The sequence below is a fragment of the Carassius auratus genome, chromosome 42, assembly GCF_003368295.1.
Source record: "Carassius auratus strain Wakin chromosome 42, ASM336829v1, whole genome shotgun sequence".
In the NCBI taxonomy this organism is placed as follows: domain Eukaryota; kingdom Metazoa; phylum Chordata; class Actinopteri; order Cypriniformes; family Cyprinidae; genus Carassius; species Carassius auratus.
Window position 1 is genome coordinate 14,074,060 of NC_039284.1, and position 19,328 is coordinate 14,093,387.

At 37.0% G+C, this 19,328-nt stretch overlaps 2 protein-coding genes across 2 annotated transcripts; one reads left to right on the forward strand and one right to left on the reverse strand.

Moving 5' to 3' along the window:
- Positions 1–2,107: 2,107 nt before the first annotated feature.
- On the forward strand, positions 2,108–9,477 carry LOC113060766 (integral membrane protein GPR137C-like; the record flags this gene model as incomplete). The annotated part of the gene is made up of 6 exons (XM_026229939.1): positions 2,108–2,190; positions 3,420–3,648; positions 3,852–4,001; positions 6,554–6,679; positions 6,925–7,049; positions 7,615–9,477. Coding segments are annotated over 6 exons (942 nt in total), but the record flags the coding sequence as incomplete, so codon positions are not given.
- A 296-nt stretch (positions 9,478–9,773) lies between these two features.
- Positions 9,774–15,367, reverse strand: LOC113060751 (ERO1-like protein alpha). The gene is made up of 16 exons (XM_026229914.1): positions 15,046–15,367; positions 14,301–14,420; positions 14,136–14,219; positions 14,016–14,054; positions 13,868–13,944; positions 13,313–13,386; positions 13,053–13,173; positions 11,682–11,728; positions 11,513–11,521; positions 11,409–11,435; positions 11,234–11,326; positions 10,904–11,150; positions 10,494–10,563; positions 10,318–10,404; positions 10,099–10,235; positions 9,774–10,023 (listed from the first exon to the last, which is right to left on the reverse strand). Exons 1-16 carry the CDS (start codon positions 15,139–15,141, stop codon positions 9,960–9,962), a joined length of 1,392 nt encoding a protein of 463 aa, XP_026085699.1. The 5' UTR covers positions 15,142–15,367; the 3' UTR covers positions 9,774–9,959.
- Between the last annotated feature and the right edge of the window lie 3,961 nt (positions 15,368–19,328).

Genomic DNA, 19,328 nt, shown 5'->3' on the forward strand with positions numbered 1-19,328 from the left:
TTAATGCTGCCTTCTCTTGGTGAAAGAACAGAGCTCGGGGCCACATGGGTCCCTTGAGTGTGTTACTCTCTCGTGAGATGACGAACGCTAGGTGCAGTCTGCTGTGTTTATTTTTGGAGACTTTCTTCCTTTTAACTTGGAATCATGCTGTGCCATGTCCCGGTGGAGTCAGCGCTGTGTCTGCTGACAGGAATACACATGAGGATGGCACACATGAACACGCACGATTCACAACAAAACACAAGTATCAACTAATGTACCTATTTATCTCTGCGTGGTTTCTATAAATAAGCTGTGTTTTGCACTAAGGCCAGTAACAATGTTAAATGAATGGTTTACCCGAAATTATTGTGTGTTATATCAATTTGCACACATAGGTTTTTGGCGTAACTTTTGAAGGTTTTACATATTTTTTTTTTCTGACCTTCTCATTATGGTCTACAATCTTTGAGTGTTTTATTGCATATCTTCAGCCATGTAACTAGAGAAGAACAGGACTGGGATCCTACATCAGGAATGTAGACATGGAGTGTGAGTTTTCATTGTTGTTTCTTAAATGAAAAATTGAAATTCCCATAATCCCTTGCCTTATTGGATTTTTTTCACTGTTCTGTTCATTACATTCATGGTATTTATGTTTTCTGTCACAATTCAAAAAATGTTATTATGGAATTTTTCTTAAGAGATTTTCAGAAAGTAATGTAGATTGTAAATTACAGAAGTGATCAGGGGTGCGTTTCCCAAAAGCATAGTTGCTAACCTGTTAGCAACTTAGTTGGTTGGCAATGGGAAATTGTATGGCAACCAACAAAGTTGCTTACTTAGTTAGCAACTATGCTTTTGGGAAATGCACCCCAGGACATCAAGTTGAGCATAGTCTTTTGAAATGATTTAAAATTAATTGTTAATGTGTTAATAAGATGTTAAATAGTTTTTTTTATAAGAAACTAGGTGCTGACTAGCAGCAGCAGCTGTATTGACTAGTTTTGCTTGGTACCGTGGTTTGTTTTTGATAATGTCATGGATTGTCATCACTGAAATAAACAGTAGGGCTAGACTTTGACTTTTGACTTTAGACTCACTGTAGGGATTTTTTTTTATGTATTATGGATCCTTTTTCGTCTAATTTAATTTTCCAACTTTCATGGGAAACTCAAACGGAAAGCTACAGGTCAGGTGTGTTCCTGTTTTTGCCGATTACTGCTGTGGTTTATTGTACAGAGTTTAATGTGACTGAGCCTAAAGAAGGCTCTTGGTGGCCTAGTATCATTATGTTGAAGTCTGCTGTTATGCATGTGTTCATACTATCAATTAGAAATTTGAGGTTGGTACAATTCTTTTAATATCTTTTAAATAAATCTCTTATGCTACCAAGGCTACACGGTTCAGTAAAAACAAACATGGGTAAATATTATTACAATTTAAAATACCTGGTAACCAGTTAGTTTTGTATATTTAAAAAAAAATACATTTATTCCTATAATGGCAAAACTGAATTTTCACTTTCAGTCAATTTAATGCATCTTTTCTGAATAAAAGTATTACTTTTTTTTTTTTTTTTTTTTTATGGTAGTTTATATGCTAGGGTGTACTTCACCTACTAATGGATGTTTTGATCAATTTAACAGGTCTTTTAGGAAACTATCATTTACTTCAAAAAAATCTTATCTTTTGAATGTTAGTGCATATGCTGAAGTGTACATTACCTGCTAATGGATGTTATTTGTGTGAACTACATGAGGGCCAGAATAAAAACGGTCCATGAACACTTATCAATGATGTTTGTGCAAGCCTCTGTAGTAGCGCTTGCTAGAGTTGCAAAGACCTCAGGTATAACCAATAACTCAGGTATAACCAATAACATTCACGTTGTTAATTTGTTTAACCAGGAGATGTTTCTGTTCAAACAAACTCCGAGATACAGCCTTGTCCCTGGTTATTCTTATCTTTGCCTTAGCACAGGCTAGTCATCACTTGGCCTGTGAACAGGCTTGAAGTTCAGATAGCAGACGTTTCCTGCTGAAAACAACTTTTTTCTGTACTGATAATACCTCTGCTCAAATAACCAAAGATCCATGCTAGAGTGTGTCCCTGGTCATGTTTGTAAGTAATAAAAACCTTTCTATGTCCTCTCCCACAGGTGATTTTCAAAGCCAAAGCAAAGTATTCCCCAGAGCTCAACAAGTACAAGTAAGAGATTTTCTTTCCTTGCTGTCAGTGCTGTTAATGAATTAAGTGGTTGCTTAGAGAGAGCCAATATGAACAATATACTCTTTCTTCACATTTTAAGTGCTCTAAACTCTTGTCACCCCTGAAATCGTGTGCAACTTTCACTCTTTCTTTCTTGGTTCTTGCAGAATAGGCAAACTGTAGCTATGAAACTTAGCTGTCTATACGCTGCATTTATTTAAAGAGATGCTTTTAGTACAACTAAATATAAAATGATTTAATTTACAAATAACATGTTTTCTAAACCTGTATGCTTTTTTTTTTTTTTAGCAGACTGTTCATGCTGATCTTTTTCATACAGTGAAGGAATACTGAGCCTGTCAAGCTTAAAAATATCAATAAAGCACCATGGAAGTTATAGCAGTATTGGAAAAGGTTGAAATATGATGACCATACTTCTTCCCTCACCTGTAACACTCAACTCTGTTTTTTATGTTCAAATATGGCACATCAAGACACATTGCACTATATTTGACTAGGTATCATATGGCCGCAGAAGATTTGGAACAAGTCTTAACTACTTTTTTTTGTGGTACTTTTATGTCAATATTTTTGTGTGTGTGTTTGTTTGTTTCTTTCTTTTGGAGTTTGACTGCCCTAGTACTCGTTTACTCGTCTGCTTTTCATCATATCATACAGCTTTGGAACAAAATTAGAGGGAGAATTTTCGGGGGAATTTAAGAGGATTTCGAATTTTTGTTTTGTTTGAAATATCAAAAGACGAAAGAAGTTTGAGCCAACTTATTACAGACGTGTTCGTTTTTTTTTTTTTTGGAGCATCACTCTGTACAAATACGGGCTTTGATCAGGTTATTAGAGTCTGATGCCGAGTGAAAAGCTTGGAGATTGGAGATCCTGTCTGAGTCGGGATGAGTGGGAGGAGGGCATGTGGTGGAACGGAGGGGGAAGGGGGCAGAGGAGAGGATTGAGACATGGCCCAGACAGAGCTAAGCTACTGCTTGACTGTGCTCATCATGAATTCATTGTCTTTGAGCTTTTATCTATTATTCAGATTGATAAACTGAGCATGAAGTATTATAGGACAGAGCTTGATTTTCTTCAACAGAAAAAATTCTATTATATATTATAAAATATAGATGTTTAAGTTGTTCACACATAATTCACTCATGACTCTTTCATCTCATTTATTTATTCTTCTCTAAAAAAATTATTCTCTCCACTCTTGATAGGGTGCCCCTGCGTCTAGGATTTCTGCTGGCCAGTGTTTTTTTCCTGGTGGTGAATGTGACGTGTGCCATGCTGGTTCAGGGTGATGCGGATGAGAGTCAGGTGAAGGATGCCGTCCTGGCACGAGTTCTGGTTAACGACAGCCTCTTTGTGCTCTGTGCGATCTCACTTGCCATCTGCATCTTCAAGATCGCTAAAATGTCTTCTGCCAACGTCTACCTGGAGTCAAAGGTAAGTGAATAGGGCTGCGGTTGGATTTGGAGATTTTTGCTTCATGTTTCATTGGGATTCAGAACACAACAGTGCAGCGGTTTGTTTTCTGTATTATTTTCAGTGGTTTCAGACAGTGCAATAATAAGTAATTGTTTTGAGTGGTGTTGAAAAAGCACTTGCTCTTCTGTCTAAATGTGGTGATCTTTGTGATTGTGATCCAGGGGACATCAGTATGCCAGGCCACTGCCATTGGGGCGGCAATTATCCTGCTCTACACATCCAGAGCCTGTTATAACCTGGTTGTGGTGGCTCTTTCTCCTGAAGATCGGCCCAGCCCGTTTAATTATGGCTGGTACAATGTATCTGACCAGGTAATTCAACATAACTCTATATATAGTTATTGTTAATTATAAGTATGATTCAGTATTTTTTTAATAGTTTTTGTTTTAAAAAATTAATATTTTTATTTAGCAACGATACTTTAAATTGATCAAAAGACAGACTTGCGAAGATTTAAAAAGTTCCAATTGATTTTATTTGAAATACATTGTTGTTTTCAACTTTCTATTTATAAAAGAAAACTGAAAAGAATCTATACATAATGGTTTCCAAAAAATATTAGGTATTAAGTAGTAAATATTAAAGGAGTTATGAACTGCATTTTAAAATTATTTTATAATGTTCTCTGAGGTTCATTTATAATGTTAGTATGACATAACATTAAAAACTATCATAATTTAAAAATAATAGGCTTTTGAGTCTATTTTTATAGGTGGGGCACATTCAAGACTCACAAGTAAATGCCTACTGCTGTGATTGGCTAACAGTTTTGCATATTAAAACAGCAGATGGACGCTGCTGTGATGTGCTCTAAAAACAACATGGGTCATTTGGGTTAAAACGTGTAAATACTCAAGTCAAATGCAATATGCAATAGTAGTAAAAACACATTTACTCACACTTATGTGTTGCAACATTACGGTTAGATCCAAATAGTCAGACTCCGCACTGCATCATCTTTTACTTTCAGTCTCTCTGAAAAGCCTGCATCATATTGTCTTGTTTACATATAAATCCATATTAAAGCAAACAAACAGTGTTTCACTGACGCGATCTGAAGCTCTTTCCTAATTATACCCTGTTTTTACACCCGACATGATCGACGCAACTCAACCATAAACAACAGAACCCATTATAATCTGTGATTCCGTCTGCGCTGGATGCAGCGAGATACATGAACCCATTATGTATTTATTCTTCTCATTTTCGTAGTTGCTAATTTATTTCTTCCTTGATTTAGTATTGTATCCTTCAAGAGCTTTGCCGTTGTGTGTGTGGTAGATTTGAAGAGTAATAATACAGTCTGTGTGATGAATTAGTGATTTTGCCATTTGCTGCATATTAACAAATGCTCTATAAAAAGAGATGTTGACGGCTTCATTCATTCAAAATAAAGTACTTCAACATGGATTACGCTGCTTTGTGCCGTGCTCCACAGAAACAATCCATTTGAGGGGATTTAGTCAGATATGGGCTCTGTTGGGGAAAGGTCTTTGTTTTGCTATAAATAGCCCGGGCAAGGCTGCTGTGCAGAAAGGATGGCTGGCTGGCTGCCTGGTGGTGACCTAGTTTGGGTTCACCTCTGAGACGGGCCGATAGGAAGCTGGTTCCCCGGATCGGCCTGCCCGCTTCTCTGACTCAGCTGCAGATATTTGGGTGGCCGTCTGCTTGCTTATTCTTCATAAAGCTACTTTGTCTCATGTAAAGCTGTTGTGAGGATTTGTTTCTCGCTGTTTTGATGATGCTTTTAATTCAGGGATTGGTTACATCCTTTCTTAACCTGCATTGTCTGCATTTTTGCGGATATTCATTTGCATTGTGTTTTGTGCTTTTGTTTGTTGTAGGCCACTATCTTTGTCTTGTTGCACTATTCAATGTTTCTATAGTAGGAAACATTTTTAGGGGTATTCTCTTCTGTGGCTGCATGATTTGAGGAAAAAACTGAAAAGCAGCAGGTTAGCTGTGGTTGTTTGTAGAGTTGCACAATTTTTAAACAAACGAAAAAAAAATATATATATATATGATTATATTATATTTTTTTTTTTTTACTTCTCTTCTGCTCACTATCCTGTATTTAAAAGCAAAAGCAGTAATATTGTGAAATATTTTTACTATTTAAAATAACTGCTTTCTATTTGAATATATTTTAAAATGTAATTTTTTCCTGTCCTTTCAAAGCAGATTTTTTAGCATAATTACTCCAGTCTTCAGTGTCACGTGATCCTTCAGAAATCATTCTTAATACTCTGATTTGCTGATTTTTTTGTTATTATTATTATTATTATTTTTTTTAATTCAGGATTTTTTGATTTAATATAAAGATCCAAAGATCACCATTTATCTGAAATAAAAAGCTGTTGTAACATTATACACTATACCATTCAAAAGCTTGGAGTCAGTATATTTTAGGATTTATAGAAATGAATACTTTTATTTAGCAAGGATGCTTTAAATTGATCAATAGAGATGATAAAGATATTTGTTACAAAAGATTTCTGTTTCAGATAAATGCTGCTCTTCTGAACTTTCGATTCATCAAAGAATCTTGAAAAAATTCTACTCTGCTGTTTTCAACATTATTACAGTGATATTTCTGTAGTATTTATATATTAGCATTTCTTTATTATTATTATTTAAAATCTTCTTTTATGCTTACATTTATATTTATTTCAGTTTTTTATTTTTATTTTTACTGTTATTTCAATAAGTTGCCATGGCAGTATTTCTAATTTTGTGATAACAATAACAGCTCTGCATTCTACTCTGACTAAGGTGGCCTTTACAGTGAACCGATACATCAATATTCTCAGAAGTGCAAAGTTCTCAATGTTAATTTAGTCTTGTCTTGTGTTTGTGTCTCCAGGCGGATGCAGAGAAGATCAATGGGGAAGCCTATGTGGTCTTTGGGATCATCCTGTTCTTCTGGGAGTTGCTGCCCACCAGTCTGGTAGTGGTGTTCTTCAGAGTGCAGCGGCCCAATCAGAACCTGGTGAAAGTCTAATCCTGTCTCACTTCTCTTAATCTGTCCATCAATATCACAGCTGGACACTTACTCAATGATGAGAGCCAGCGATCGGCTTTTTAAGCCCCAGCGGAGAGTTGTTTTCCTGTCAGATAGAATTAATTACTCACTGAAAACAACACCCCATGCTGCTGTGTTAGTCACGGTTTTGCCTGTCTGTGGTGGTCCAGTCATATGATCTTATTTATATTTTGTATATGTTGTTTCCACAGACACCGGGTGGCATGATCAACAGTCACAGCTTTAGTTCCAGAGCGTATTTCTTTGACAACCCACGCCGCTATGATAGTGATGATGATCTGTCTAGAAACACAACTTCCCGAGGGGAAAGATGCAGGTGTGTGTGTACTCACATTTTAAAACAGGAGTGTTTACTCGCAGACTTTTATATAAGAAAGTTACATAACCTTATAGCAAAGACTATAGAATACCCAAGAAATGTCACTCATATAGTTTTGAATGGGATAAAATGCAACGCTTAATATGGCCGCTCAATCACAGGAAGCCCCGCCTTCTGAATGAAAGAGCCAATCGCTAATCGGTAAAGTCATCACGTCACTGTTGTTAGAAGTCCCGGTTGCTGCTGGACACTGTTGTTGTCCTATTTCTTTGGAGATTTCAAATATTACATTTTATTCTGAGCTTAGTGAACAGTTTTGGAGAATTTGATGTTTCCCCATTCAGAGAGGCGTTTCAAAGATGGCCACTGAGTGACATGACTGAAAAATAAGTTTTTGAAGGAATAGTTAATTTACAAATGATTTACCTTTTGTCTTTCCAAACTTGTATGACATTTTTCTTCAGATAAAAACAAAAGATGTTTTTTGTGAACTATCCCTTTAAATAGCATGATTGATACATAAGTTAATTATATCTCTAAGTCTTAAGGTTCTGTTTTCCAGCAGTATCTTGTCATCCACACCGCAGACGGGCCCAGGTTGGTACGGCTCGATCCAGAGAAACAGCAGCCTAACAGCGATCCCTCACCTGCTGAACGGCCCCCAAACATCAACCGCCCCTCTTCTCTTTTCCTACGGCAATATTCAGACCAACCAACACCACAATTACTACTCCACCCCCCAGAACTACTACTCAAGCTCCCAGACACACTACTCCACCCCTCCGAACTAATGCAGAAGTGGATTGATCTAGTCTGAGGTGTGACTCAGCCAGGACACCATTGAGCAATGCTTTATGGTCGTCTTGGCCCTCAGTCAGTTTATCTGCCCACATTAAAACGGAAAGAAATGAATGGGACCATACGAAGGTGATGGGGGCAGGTTTGTTTGGACCAAATGGACCAACTTTTCCAATGTTCTCTTTTCCAAAAAAAAATTATCCATCTAATCACCCAAAATTGGCACAATGAGCTCCTAGGAGCCTTCAGCACATGGACTCCCCTCTGTGAGTTGGGATGTGCTTTTTGCACTTATTGTGGGCCTGTGTGATATGTTTGGATCAGTTGGAATAGTTGTAGGCCAGAATGTGTTGTTTTGTTGGTGGCGAGGTTTTTCTTTTTTTGGAGAGTACGTCTTTTATATTCCATCGTTTTGGAGAAAGAGCACAACCTCCTTGTGCATCTGAGACGACCAAGTGAAAAAAAATTCTGGATCCGTCGTGCACTGACATTCACGTGACTCTTTCTTGAATTCCTTTAACGTTTTTAACACATTGCCAAAGAGCCTGTGCTTAAAACCAAGGTAGTACATTTTAACGCTTCCCAAAGACAGAGAGACACCCGGTTCCTACAATCCTAGAACCAACGACTCAAATGTGTGACTAGGAAGACTAACTCTACTTATGTCCTCTGATATTTTGGTACTTGGCTTTTGAAGGACATTGTGGGCTCGTGGGGGAATTTACCTGCATATATCAGTAGTCCAAATCTAGAATATCGTTCTCCAGGGATGCCTGAAATGGTGCCATCGTATGATTTTCCTAGCTGAAAACATGTTGCACAAAATGAATGTTTGGATTGAACATGTTTCATGAGCTTTATATCATCATTCCTGTATATTTGTATTTCAGGAGCATGACTGGTCAGCAATTGATCAACATATCCAGCTTTAATGAAACGTTCCTTTCCATCTTCCTAAAAAAGTAATTGTGTTTTAGCAAAACAAATAAGCTTATTATTCGCTAATTTGCTGCTCCTTATGTTATAAGCTGTGTACAATATATCAGCAATCATTCGGCTGAAGCTATCATCAGTTGTGGTGTAAATATGATGAATGGGCAGCTGTAGGGTTGAAACTCCATATGCACCTGCTCTATTATTGGATTTATTTTTAAAATGAGTTTTACATTGCGTCTTACTGGGTTTTATTTACTCTGTATGGAAAAAGTGGATGATTTTAGTTGATTTGGACATCAGATCAGTCTCATGTCTTATTTCCTTGCTTTCTGCCAGCTGATGTGTAGCAAAGTTTTTCAGTTATGAGAGAACTAGAGCATTAATTGATGGAAATGTTATGCATTTGATTGAATGCCGATTAGGTTAATTTCCTGAAAAACTACAGATGAGATGGGGCTTTGTGTTTGAGTTGGTTGGTTTCTTTTTATCTTTATTAATTTATAAATGTAAGTCTGAAAAATGTTACTGTGAAATTTGTCATATCAGCTTGCAAAAGAGCAAGTAAAGCCTTTGTTTTTTTTTTGTTCGAGGCCAATGAATGTAACTTGTTTACCCATGTTCATAGTTAATAAAAAATGTACACAAGCACTACCAATAAAAAAAATAAAGTTTTATTGCATTGTTTTAAAAACAAGTTTTGTTTATACCAGGGTCTAGGTCATTTGGCGTGATTTATTCTAAGAAAATTTTGTTTATTGCAGATGGCAATAGAAGTAAAAATAGAAAGTTTTAAAAAATCCAGTGTTTCAGTATATTCTGTTTTCTCCTTCAAAATACCAGTGTTCATTTCTCTTGATAACGGTCTAACAGATCTAACCGTGTTTTCGTTTCTTGGCAGAACTGTTGGCCACAATTTAATTTATAGTGGTTAGATCTCACAGAGTCTGATGGATCATCAAAAACATTTAAATATATTACACCTAGAAAGAAATGGAAACTTGGTTTTATATATGCAAAATACAGTATATAAATAAAGTGCTCCATTCTTAAGGGATAAAACTGCAGTGCTGTTAACCTTTAAACAACCAGTGTAAAACCTCTGAAAACCGTAATTTAACCTAAAACAACCTCGTCTTGTCTTCTTGACTGAGGCTGAATGAAGGATTTTTACAGTCACTGTTTGAGATTTGACAACAGCGAGCGAAAGTTCTCCAGCTCTCTGATACTCGTGGAGATCCTGAAACAAAACAAGACACCCATGAAAAAGACATTTCTACTAAATAGATCTAGACAAAAACAGATATTGACATACCTTCCGAAAGCATTGAACAAAGACACTATTTCCTGCCGGCTGAGCTGAAATGATGGATTGGTGTTGCTTGTGTTGGGAATTGCCTCTATTTGCCTTTCTGAGAACAGGATTTTCAGCGCGGTTCCCAAGCCTTGGGTCTATGAGAGACATTCAAATAAACGTCACATATCAGCACAGATAACATCATCTGGTTACCCGTCGTGATCTTTACCATCTTACCTGCAATTTGCCCCAAAGTCTGCATTTAAAGCATTCAACACAGTCCATGATGCGTGAGATGTTCTTAAAGGTCAGCTTGAAGTCGTCCTAAGGTCAGGAAAGAAGCAACTGATTTATCACTTCTTTAAAAACATATTTCGGTAACATAAGAGCAAACATGGAAAGAAGCTACTGACTTTTAGTTTTGTGGCTTCCTTCTTATTCCCAGCAAATAGAGCAGTCTCATCAAAATGCAATGGAAAAGATCTGCAAATAAAGAATATTATACAACTTCAAAAACTGTAAACATGTATGTATAAAAATACTATATTGTGAAATATTTTCTATTTTACTATAATTTATTCCTGTGATGATAAATCTGAATTTTCACTCTTCAGTGTCACGTGATCCTTCAGAAATCATTTTAATATATGATGTATGGGTGGTCCAGAAACATTTCTTATTATTATCAATGTTAAAAACAGTTTTTTTGCTATTATTATCTAATAATATTTTGGAAACTGTGATACATTTTAATACTTTAGCTAAAAAAAAAGAATGATTCGAATCACTTAAAAAAATAATAATAACGTCGCAATGCTCTTACTTGGCTATATGAAGGAGCTCTAGAAGCAATTTTTTGTTCTCGTTATCTTGCGTGTGTTGGCCAGTGTACAAATGAAAGGTGGGATGTTCAAAATAAGGGAGTATTTTTGCCAGAGCACGCAGCTCAATGAGGTACAGGAAGTAAAGGTTGCGGAGCCTCTTTGGTCCCTCCCCTTCTGTCAGCTCCTCGTCAAACCTCAGCTGGAACTCCGAGACATTGTGACCCCACTTCAGTTCGAACCAGTTTTCTGACCAATCAAATCAGATAATTAAACACTCAAGTTTAAATAGTCCTAACTTTACAATGGAAAACACACAAGTCGTGACTCACCATCTAGTAGGTACCTGGTGCTCAGGTGTATGTTTATACTGGCATGTAGTCCTGAGATCAGCCTGAAGAACGCTCGTTTCTCTACACACAAGCCTGGGGGAACAACAATAGCAACGTGTAAATTAAAATATGCAGTAGCACATATAAAACGCTCCACAATTAAGCAGAATCTTACCCTCTAGCCAGCGGTAGAACCCTGGCCCTTTAATAAGAAACAGACTTGTCAATTTCTAGCTGATCAAATCACTGGTTAAATGGATTTGAAGTGTGTAACCTTACCGTCATCTCCTAAGGAGGAGGGAAAGAGAGAGAGTGAGAGACGATTACGAGAATTAATCATCATAAGCATCACGATATGGTCCATGACATGGGTCTACTGCATAAAAAAATCAATGTGCCAAAAGCTGACAAATGTTAAACTTAAAACAAAATATGAATTAATGCTTACCACTGTTAGACGCCAAAGGATTCAGTGGTCGCTTAACTGAATATGGTCTGAAAAAATAGCACAAAAAAAAGGTCAAGAGTTGTTAAACATTATGAGCACTCGATAATTAATAAAAATATTAAAGACAGGTTAGGGTGCAAATTATGAGTGGGTTTTTAGGGTGTGCTACTTGTTCAGAAATTCTGTAAAAACAGAAACATAGCTATTTTCTGTTCTAATATATTTGAAACCGTAATTTATTCCTGTGATCAAAGCTGAATTTTCAGCATCATTTCTCCAGTCTTCAGCATCACATGATCATTCAGAAATCATTCTAATACACTGATTTGTGCTCAAGAAAAAGTAAGAATGTAAAAGTCTGATTTGCATGAAATACTTGTGAACAGAAGCTGTAGTTATTTATAATATGTTATTGAAATAAGAAAAAACATACAATGCTGTTCAAAAGTTTGGCATCAGTAAGATGTTTCATGTTTTTTAAATAAGTCTCTTCTGCTCGTCATCAAGGCTGGATTTATTTCATTAGAAATACATAAAAAAAACGGTAATACTTTGAAATATTATTGCAATTTAAAATAATGGTTTTCTATATGAATATACTTTGAAATAGAATTTATTGCTGTGATCAAAGCTGAATTTTCAGCATCATTGCTCCAGTCTTCATTGTCACATGATTCTTAAGAAACAGTATTAATATGAACAGTTTTGCTACTTCATATTTTTTTGGAACATGTGATGCTTTTTTCAAGATTATTTGATGAATAAAACATTAAAGAGAACAACATTTCTTCACTATCATTCAAAAGTTAGTGCTTTTATTCAGCAAGAATGTGTTAAATTGATAAAGATATTGACCATAAAGACTTAGAAAAGATTACTATTTTAAATAAATGCTATTCCTTTTAACTTTATTCATCAATAATCCTGAAAAAAAATATCATAGGTTCCAAACAATATTAAACAACAAACTGTTTCCAACATTGGTAATAAATCAGTATATTAGTAATATGATCTCTGAAGGATCATGTGACACTGAAGACTGGCGAAATGATGCTGAAAATTCAGCTTTGCATCAAAGAAATTAATTATGTTTTAAAGTATATTAAAATAAAAAAACAGAATTTTAATAGGAATAATGTTTTAAAATATTACTATTTTTCTGTATTTTTAAAACACATTAAAAATCGTACTGATCCCAAACTTTTGAACAGCAGTGTAGTTGATGGTAAGCTAAATATTCTGAGGCTGCGAACACTTGTTTGAAAGTGTGAGAAACTTTAAATTAAATAATTTCACTGACAGAAATGACAGTGACCCCATGAAGGTCACTGAATAGTTTTCCACACTGGTCAGAATAAATGTGATCTTTACTTGAAGCAGTTCTCCTCATATATGCTGTTCCAGATCCGCCAGGCCTCTGGTCCTTTATAGCCGGTGAAACGCTCAGGGTTGAGCAGGAGGTCGACATACTGTGATTCAGGCGAGTCCTCATCTAAGAAAAGAAAACAAATCAATGAAGCAGCATGTGGAGGATGACTAAAGCATACTGGTCTGCAGCCCAGGATGTACTGGCCAGTGATCAGACACTTCAAATAAAAAGCAGACTATCAATTTATAAAAACCTTGATTACCGTCCAACATGCAGAAACGGTCCGATTCATCGTCGTGTTTCTTCCACTCCTGAAGAGCCTGGCGTGTCTCCTCACTACACGGGGAAACATTGAGAAGAGAGAAGTTATACAAACAAGGTCAAAAAGTAAAGAATTACCATATTTTTTGGACTATAAGTTGCACCTGAGTTTAAGTCGCATCAGTCCAAAAATACGTCATGACGAGGACAAAAACATATATAAGTCACACTGGACTATAAGTCGCATTTATTTAGAACCAAGAGAAAACATTACCGTCTACAGCCACGAGAGGGCGCTCTATGCTGCTCAGTGTAGAGTACAGGAGAACTTTTGAGCAGCATAGAGCGCCCTCTCGTGGCTGTAGATGGTAATGTTTTCTCTTGATTCATTTCTCTTGGTTCATGTCACATTAATTTTGATAAATAAATCGCACCTGACTATATGTCGCAGGACCAGCCAAACTATGAAAAAAAGTGTGACTTATAGTCCAGAAAATACGGTATAAGCATTCTTAGAAAGCACAACATATTGACACAAACATCAAATATGTTATACCTTAGAGAACCGTTGACAGCTCCAAGTTTCTCTGCCTTCTCACACTCCTCTATATCCTGACTGGCTGCTTCTGAATACTGAAGGGGAAAATAATCAACATCCACCAACAACAAAAGGTGTGATATATACTATTCGACTTTTCTAATACCTTATAACTGCTGGATTTAAGGCCCTCTGGTACTTCACCCTGCACAGAAACACACAAGGAGTCTTTTCACTATAAAATCCCTCAAGACAAAATCAAGTGAATGCACTTTGAAAAGCTCACCGGTGTGCACGGTTTCACAGCACAGTATTTGAGTCCACACTGACTGTGGTCTGTCCAGAACGGACAGGGGTTGTTCAGATTGACCTGAGCAGAATATTGAATATTAGAGATGACAGAACAAACAATAAATGGACATTTTCACTCTGTTACTAACAATAATCTCACCTTATAAAACCGGAAATAATCAGATGCTAGTAGTTTTTGTAGTTTGGGAAAGATTTCTTTGTTGTTGAAGCTGTCGATGGTCTCCACATCACAAGCACAGTCATCAAGGGTCCCAGTGACCTACGACCAAAATGGAACCAACCAATCAAAAGCATCACATTTTGACATCAGTTAAGTTGGTTAATCATGTTAATCATTTGCAAAATTATATTAAAAATCTATTAAATGTTCTGTGTGTGTGTGTGTGTATATATATATATATATATATATATATATATATATATATATATATATATATATATATATATAGGCAAAGCAACATTTATTTTTATAAAAATTAATTTTAAAGCAAACGAAATAGACATAATTGTAAAAAAAAAAAAAAAAAAAAAAAAAAAACATACAAAACACAATAAAATAACTAAACCTGAAATTAATACTCTTAATTAGTTTTTATTTTAGTTTAAGTTTTAATTTAGATTCTAAATAATATTAAATTAACACCGTTTCCTTATGTATTCTGGGGCCTTTACCTGACTGATCACCATGTTTATATTTACCATGACATTATCATAGTACGTAATGCATTTCTACTTTCAACACTTTCAACCAATGTATTAACATAGTTATAACTTAGAAACAATATAATACTGTGCTCATTTTTATGTTAGCGTCACATGTTCAACATTTAATAAATTGAGTTTCCAGCATACTGAAACAATATTATTGATGTTGATGTGCTCACCTGACAGAAGCACCTGTGCGCTGCGGATCCTGCTGCTGTCGTCGTGTGGACGCTGGTCACTAAAACCGCCAGCAGAATGAAGGATTTCATTGTCATTTGTCAATGAACTGAGATCGGCAAAAGTGTGTCTGTTCAGTGCATGCTTTCTCTTATCATTACACAGCGACGGTTGTTTCTGTACAGTACTACGTCGCACTTCCGATTCAATCAGCCGCTACGTGAGGTACGTGACTCAAATACTGCTGTCATATGACTGACGCAACATGAATAAGTGGGCCTAACGCAGGCATTCTCAAAACATTTTGTCACAAAATGTTCATCATTTTACTCTCATATTAAGTTTTCAGTGAATCTGTCAGGCTGAAATGTAAAATAAGCCTTTCTAATATATTATGGATAAAAATTGCACTACACGCAGTTCACCACAAGATGTCGACAAAGACTACACTCTGTATGAGGCGGCTTTCCAGTCTCTACTGAAGAATCAGTCTTATTTTCTGATATTGAAATGCATGTAATGTATACATAAATCCAGTTTTCTATTAGGTTCCTAGTGATATCTGATGATATTCATCTGACCTCTTATACAGGAAGATCTTTTAAATACCGTACATCTGTCTATTCTAGAGTTTGTGCAGTGCAATCTTGTACACTACTGTTAAAAATATATTTTTAAGTATAATGCTGCAACATGTTGGCATATATATTCAATGTAAAAATGAAACATACTTATTCTGACCTGTAGTCCTACTTATTAAAATATATGAAATAAATGTGGTCATACAAAATTATATTTCATTTTAAATTATTAAAAATGTCTTGCTGAAAAAGGGGTAAAACCTAGTGGTTTTAGGTGGCTAAGACTGGTAAAGATTTAATGAAAGTTTGTACTTTGGGACTGCACTGTGATCCTTAAATAAGAGTCTTTTTTATGTCTAATAATTATGTCTAAATCTAAGGATTATTGTTCTAAATATGCACATCTATCTATCTATCTATCTATCTATCTATCTATCTATCTATCTATCTATCTATCTATCTATCTATCTATCTATCTATCTATCTATCTGATTACGAGCTGTGGTAGAGCAGCGCCATCTCATGGACGGAATCCGCCAGTACATCGCGCCTCGCAGCGGTTGAAGAATTCAAGGGCGGAATCGAATGTATCCCAGTTTCCTTTTTCGACACTTTGTAACCCACTTCCAGCGCGTCACAGTAGGTCAAAATCTTCCCTTCTAACAGAAACATCCTCAGACTTCGACGGGCAGGACTTGTTAACTATCCCCTCCCCTTTAACATTTTCAAACAAAACTTGAACTCCATCGTCTAGTTTCGATGCGAACACCTCTTGGACTCTATTTGCTATAAACAATTCCCTGATCCCCGGTCAGTTCTCTCCTGTAGGATAAGCAATACGATCTGCTCCCCAACTCCATTCTCTATTTTTGTGCTTCCTTGTGCTGCCAAGCCCCTGACGTAATGCTCCGTGTTAATTATTAGCATGTGGGAAGCGATGCCGAGACTCTCCTCTGCTGCTTAAACAAGAGCGACTGACTGTGGGGAGAAAAACCTCGTCAAGATGGCCAAACACACTGACCCCGAGTGAAGGGGCACCGCTCCCCGTCCCGTCCCGTCCTGCCACCAGCACCAATGCAACTGCGCCTTTAGGTGAGTGACTTCTGTTTTTTTTTTTTTACTTACTAGAGAATTTGAAGCCTTTTCAGTACAAACCTGGGTTGCCACATCTCTTGTCTCAGCATTTTTTTTTTTTTTTTTTTGGCCACAGTAGTATTTTTTGAGGGAACTCCGAGTATGTAAAATGGAAATCAGAAAACGTGCTTTTTATTTAAAAGTTTTGGGTCTTTAATTAAAAAACGGGTAATTTCGATTGATTTACCCACCAAACTGCGAACTTAGTGTGGGAATAGCTTCATATGTAAAAGGGTTGTGAATATTGTGCACTGGCTTACAGTAGGGAGTCGAGCAACAATTTTTGGGAATGTTGACAGTCGGTGATTCCCGCTCGGTATTATATGAAACGGTCGCTGAGTGCCGCATGTATGGACACGAATTATAGAAAATTAAAGCCTGCGTTTATTTTTATTGTCTACGTCTAATGCTTTTTAAATGTAGGCTGTAGATTTAGTTCAACTTACAGTACTAAATATATTGAGATTGCATTATTTCTGCAGAGTTCCCAGTTAACAGCTCATCCGCGAATAATCACTATAAAGATTCACTAAATTACGTTTAAGCCTTCTTACGGACTCGCTCGTGTCCGCTAATGTCTCTCGCCTCTCAGACATAGCCTACTTCGGATTTGATTCATCGTATGTCAATAAAATAAAACTATGAGTCAGTGCATTTAAATTGTACTTGTTTCACGGACCGAGACCATCTGATATTTGCCAGCTGGTTATACATGGTTTAACCTGTTCGAGTTTCTTCTAAGAAATATTATCTTCTAAGAAATATTAGATCCGTGTCATTTTCATCTGGAAGACTCGAGCAACAGGTTTATGGCGGCGTTTCCAAGACTTGTGAAACCAGCAATCGGGTTCAAAATATGTCGATTTTACAGCTGACGGTCTACTAGCTGGTTGGCTAATAACTAGTAGACTAACATCTGGCCAAACCAGCCTATGGTAGTAAGCCAGTTTTTTTTCTTCATCTTCTTTGAACTAATTATGGACCTATCTTGACCATAAACAAGCTTCCAAAACACAATTGGCAGCTTTAAAATAACATTTTCACCAGTGCTTGACTTTTTGTGTTTGTATTTCTTCTAAAACATGGATTGTATAATCACCACTCCTTACTTCCACAGAAAGAAGATGTTCTCTGTGGATAATGCCATCAAGACTAAAGCTGGACTGTCACTGTCTGCAGGAGGAAAGCTGAGGAGCGTTTTGTAAGCCCCAAGTGGCCAGAGGTTTGGAGAGAATACCATCTTAAAAGCTTCAAACAGGGATTCCCTCCTAACTCTGAAACCCAAGAACAAAGATGCAATACTTTGGTACCCACTAGCAAATAACATCTCAAAGGCTGTTTTCTGTCAAAACTCAAGTGAAGGTGCAAGCATTTTTGGATACATCTGCGTGGTGGTTCTCTATTGAGCTGCAAAGCATTGTCACCGGGTTGTGGCCATCTCAATCTCTCCCTCTCAAAGAACCCAATCGCCAAGTCTTGGTACCGTGAGCCTGCCCACCAGATCATGATGTTTCGTGACCAGGTGGGAGTCCTCGCCGGCTGGTTTAAGGGATGGAACGAGTGCGAACAGACGGTGGCGTTATTGTCGCTCCTCAAGCGGGTCAGTCGGACCCAAGCACGATTCCTTCAGCTCTGTCTGGAGCATTCCTTGGCTGACTGCACCGAGCTGCATGTTCTGGAAAGGGAGGCCAATAATCCAGGTTAGTACAGAGGCTACCACCTTAATCTGCCAGTGCTAACCACATGTGAGCAGGTGGATTTGAGGTGTACCTGTTAAGAACAGGTGCACCCAGCTTTTTGGTTAATGTATAGGTGCCGTTTATGTTGTTTACATCGTGGATGTTTTATATATAAAGGTAAATGTACAGTCAGGAACTACTATTGAATATTTCGTTCTTGCACTCAAACACACTCTAAAACCGAACATGGGATTCCCATCAGAGTTTATAGTGGGCTGGGACTCATAAAGAGCCTGCTTGTGTTTTGCAGGTGGTGTGTGTAGTATTTTATATGAGGGATTTTAGTGCAGCTCTGTCACTGTTATTCTAAAACCTCAAGATGGAGATCTCAAAGAAGAACTCGTGAAGTTTTTCAAGTGGTCCTCACCCTGGTGTGTTCACTGACATTGAAAGCAGCTGACAGGGTGCAGCCCAACTGAAAACTCTGCTCTGTGTATTTCTGTTGACGGACTCATACGTTCTCTCTCTGATGATGAGTTGCTAGTATGTTATTGCAGATGGTGGATTTGCATGCTTGTATGTGGTGGTGACCTTTGAATTTATTGGAATGAATGAATGCACTGGAAATGTGTGTGCACTGTGTTCGTCTGTGCATGCCTACCTGTGCGTTTCGCCTCGGGCTGTATTAAACAGTTGTGCCTATGTCAGCCAGAGCAATGTCAGCTTCCTATTACTCACCAGACGGCAGGGATTCTTTGGTTATTCAGCGTATTTTCTTTCATTCAAGCAGACGTCTGGTTTAGCCTGGACTCTCATTAAGTATCTCAAACTGAAATCACTTGAGCGATTTAGTTGTGGTTTTCCATGTGATGGTTATGTTTCGACTTGTTT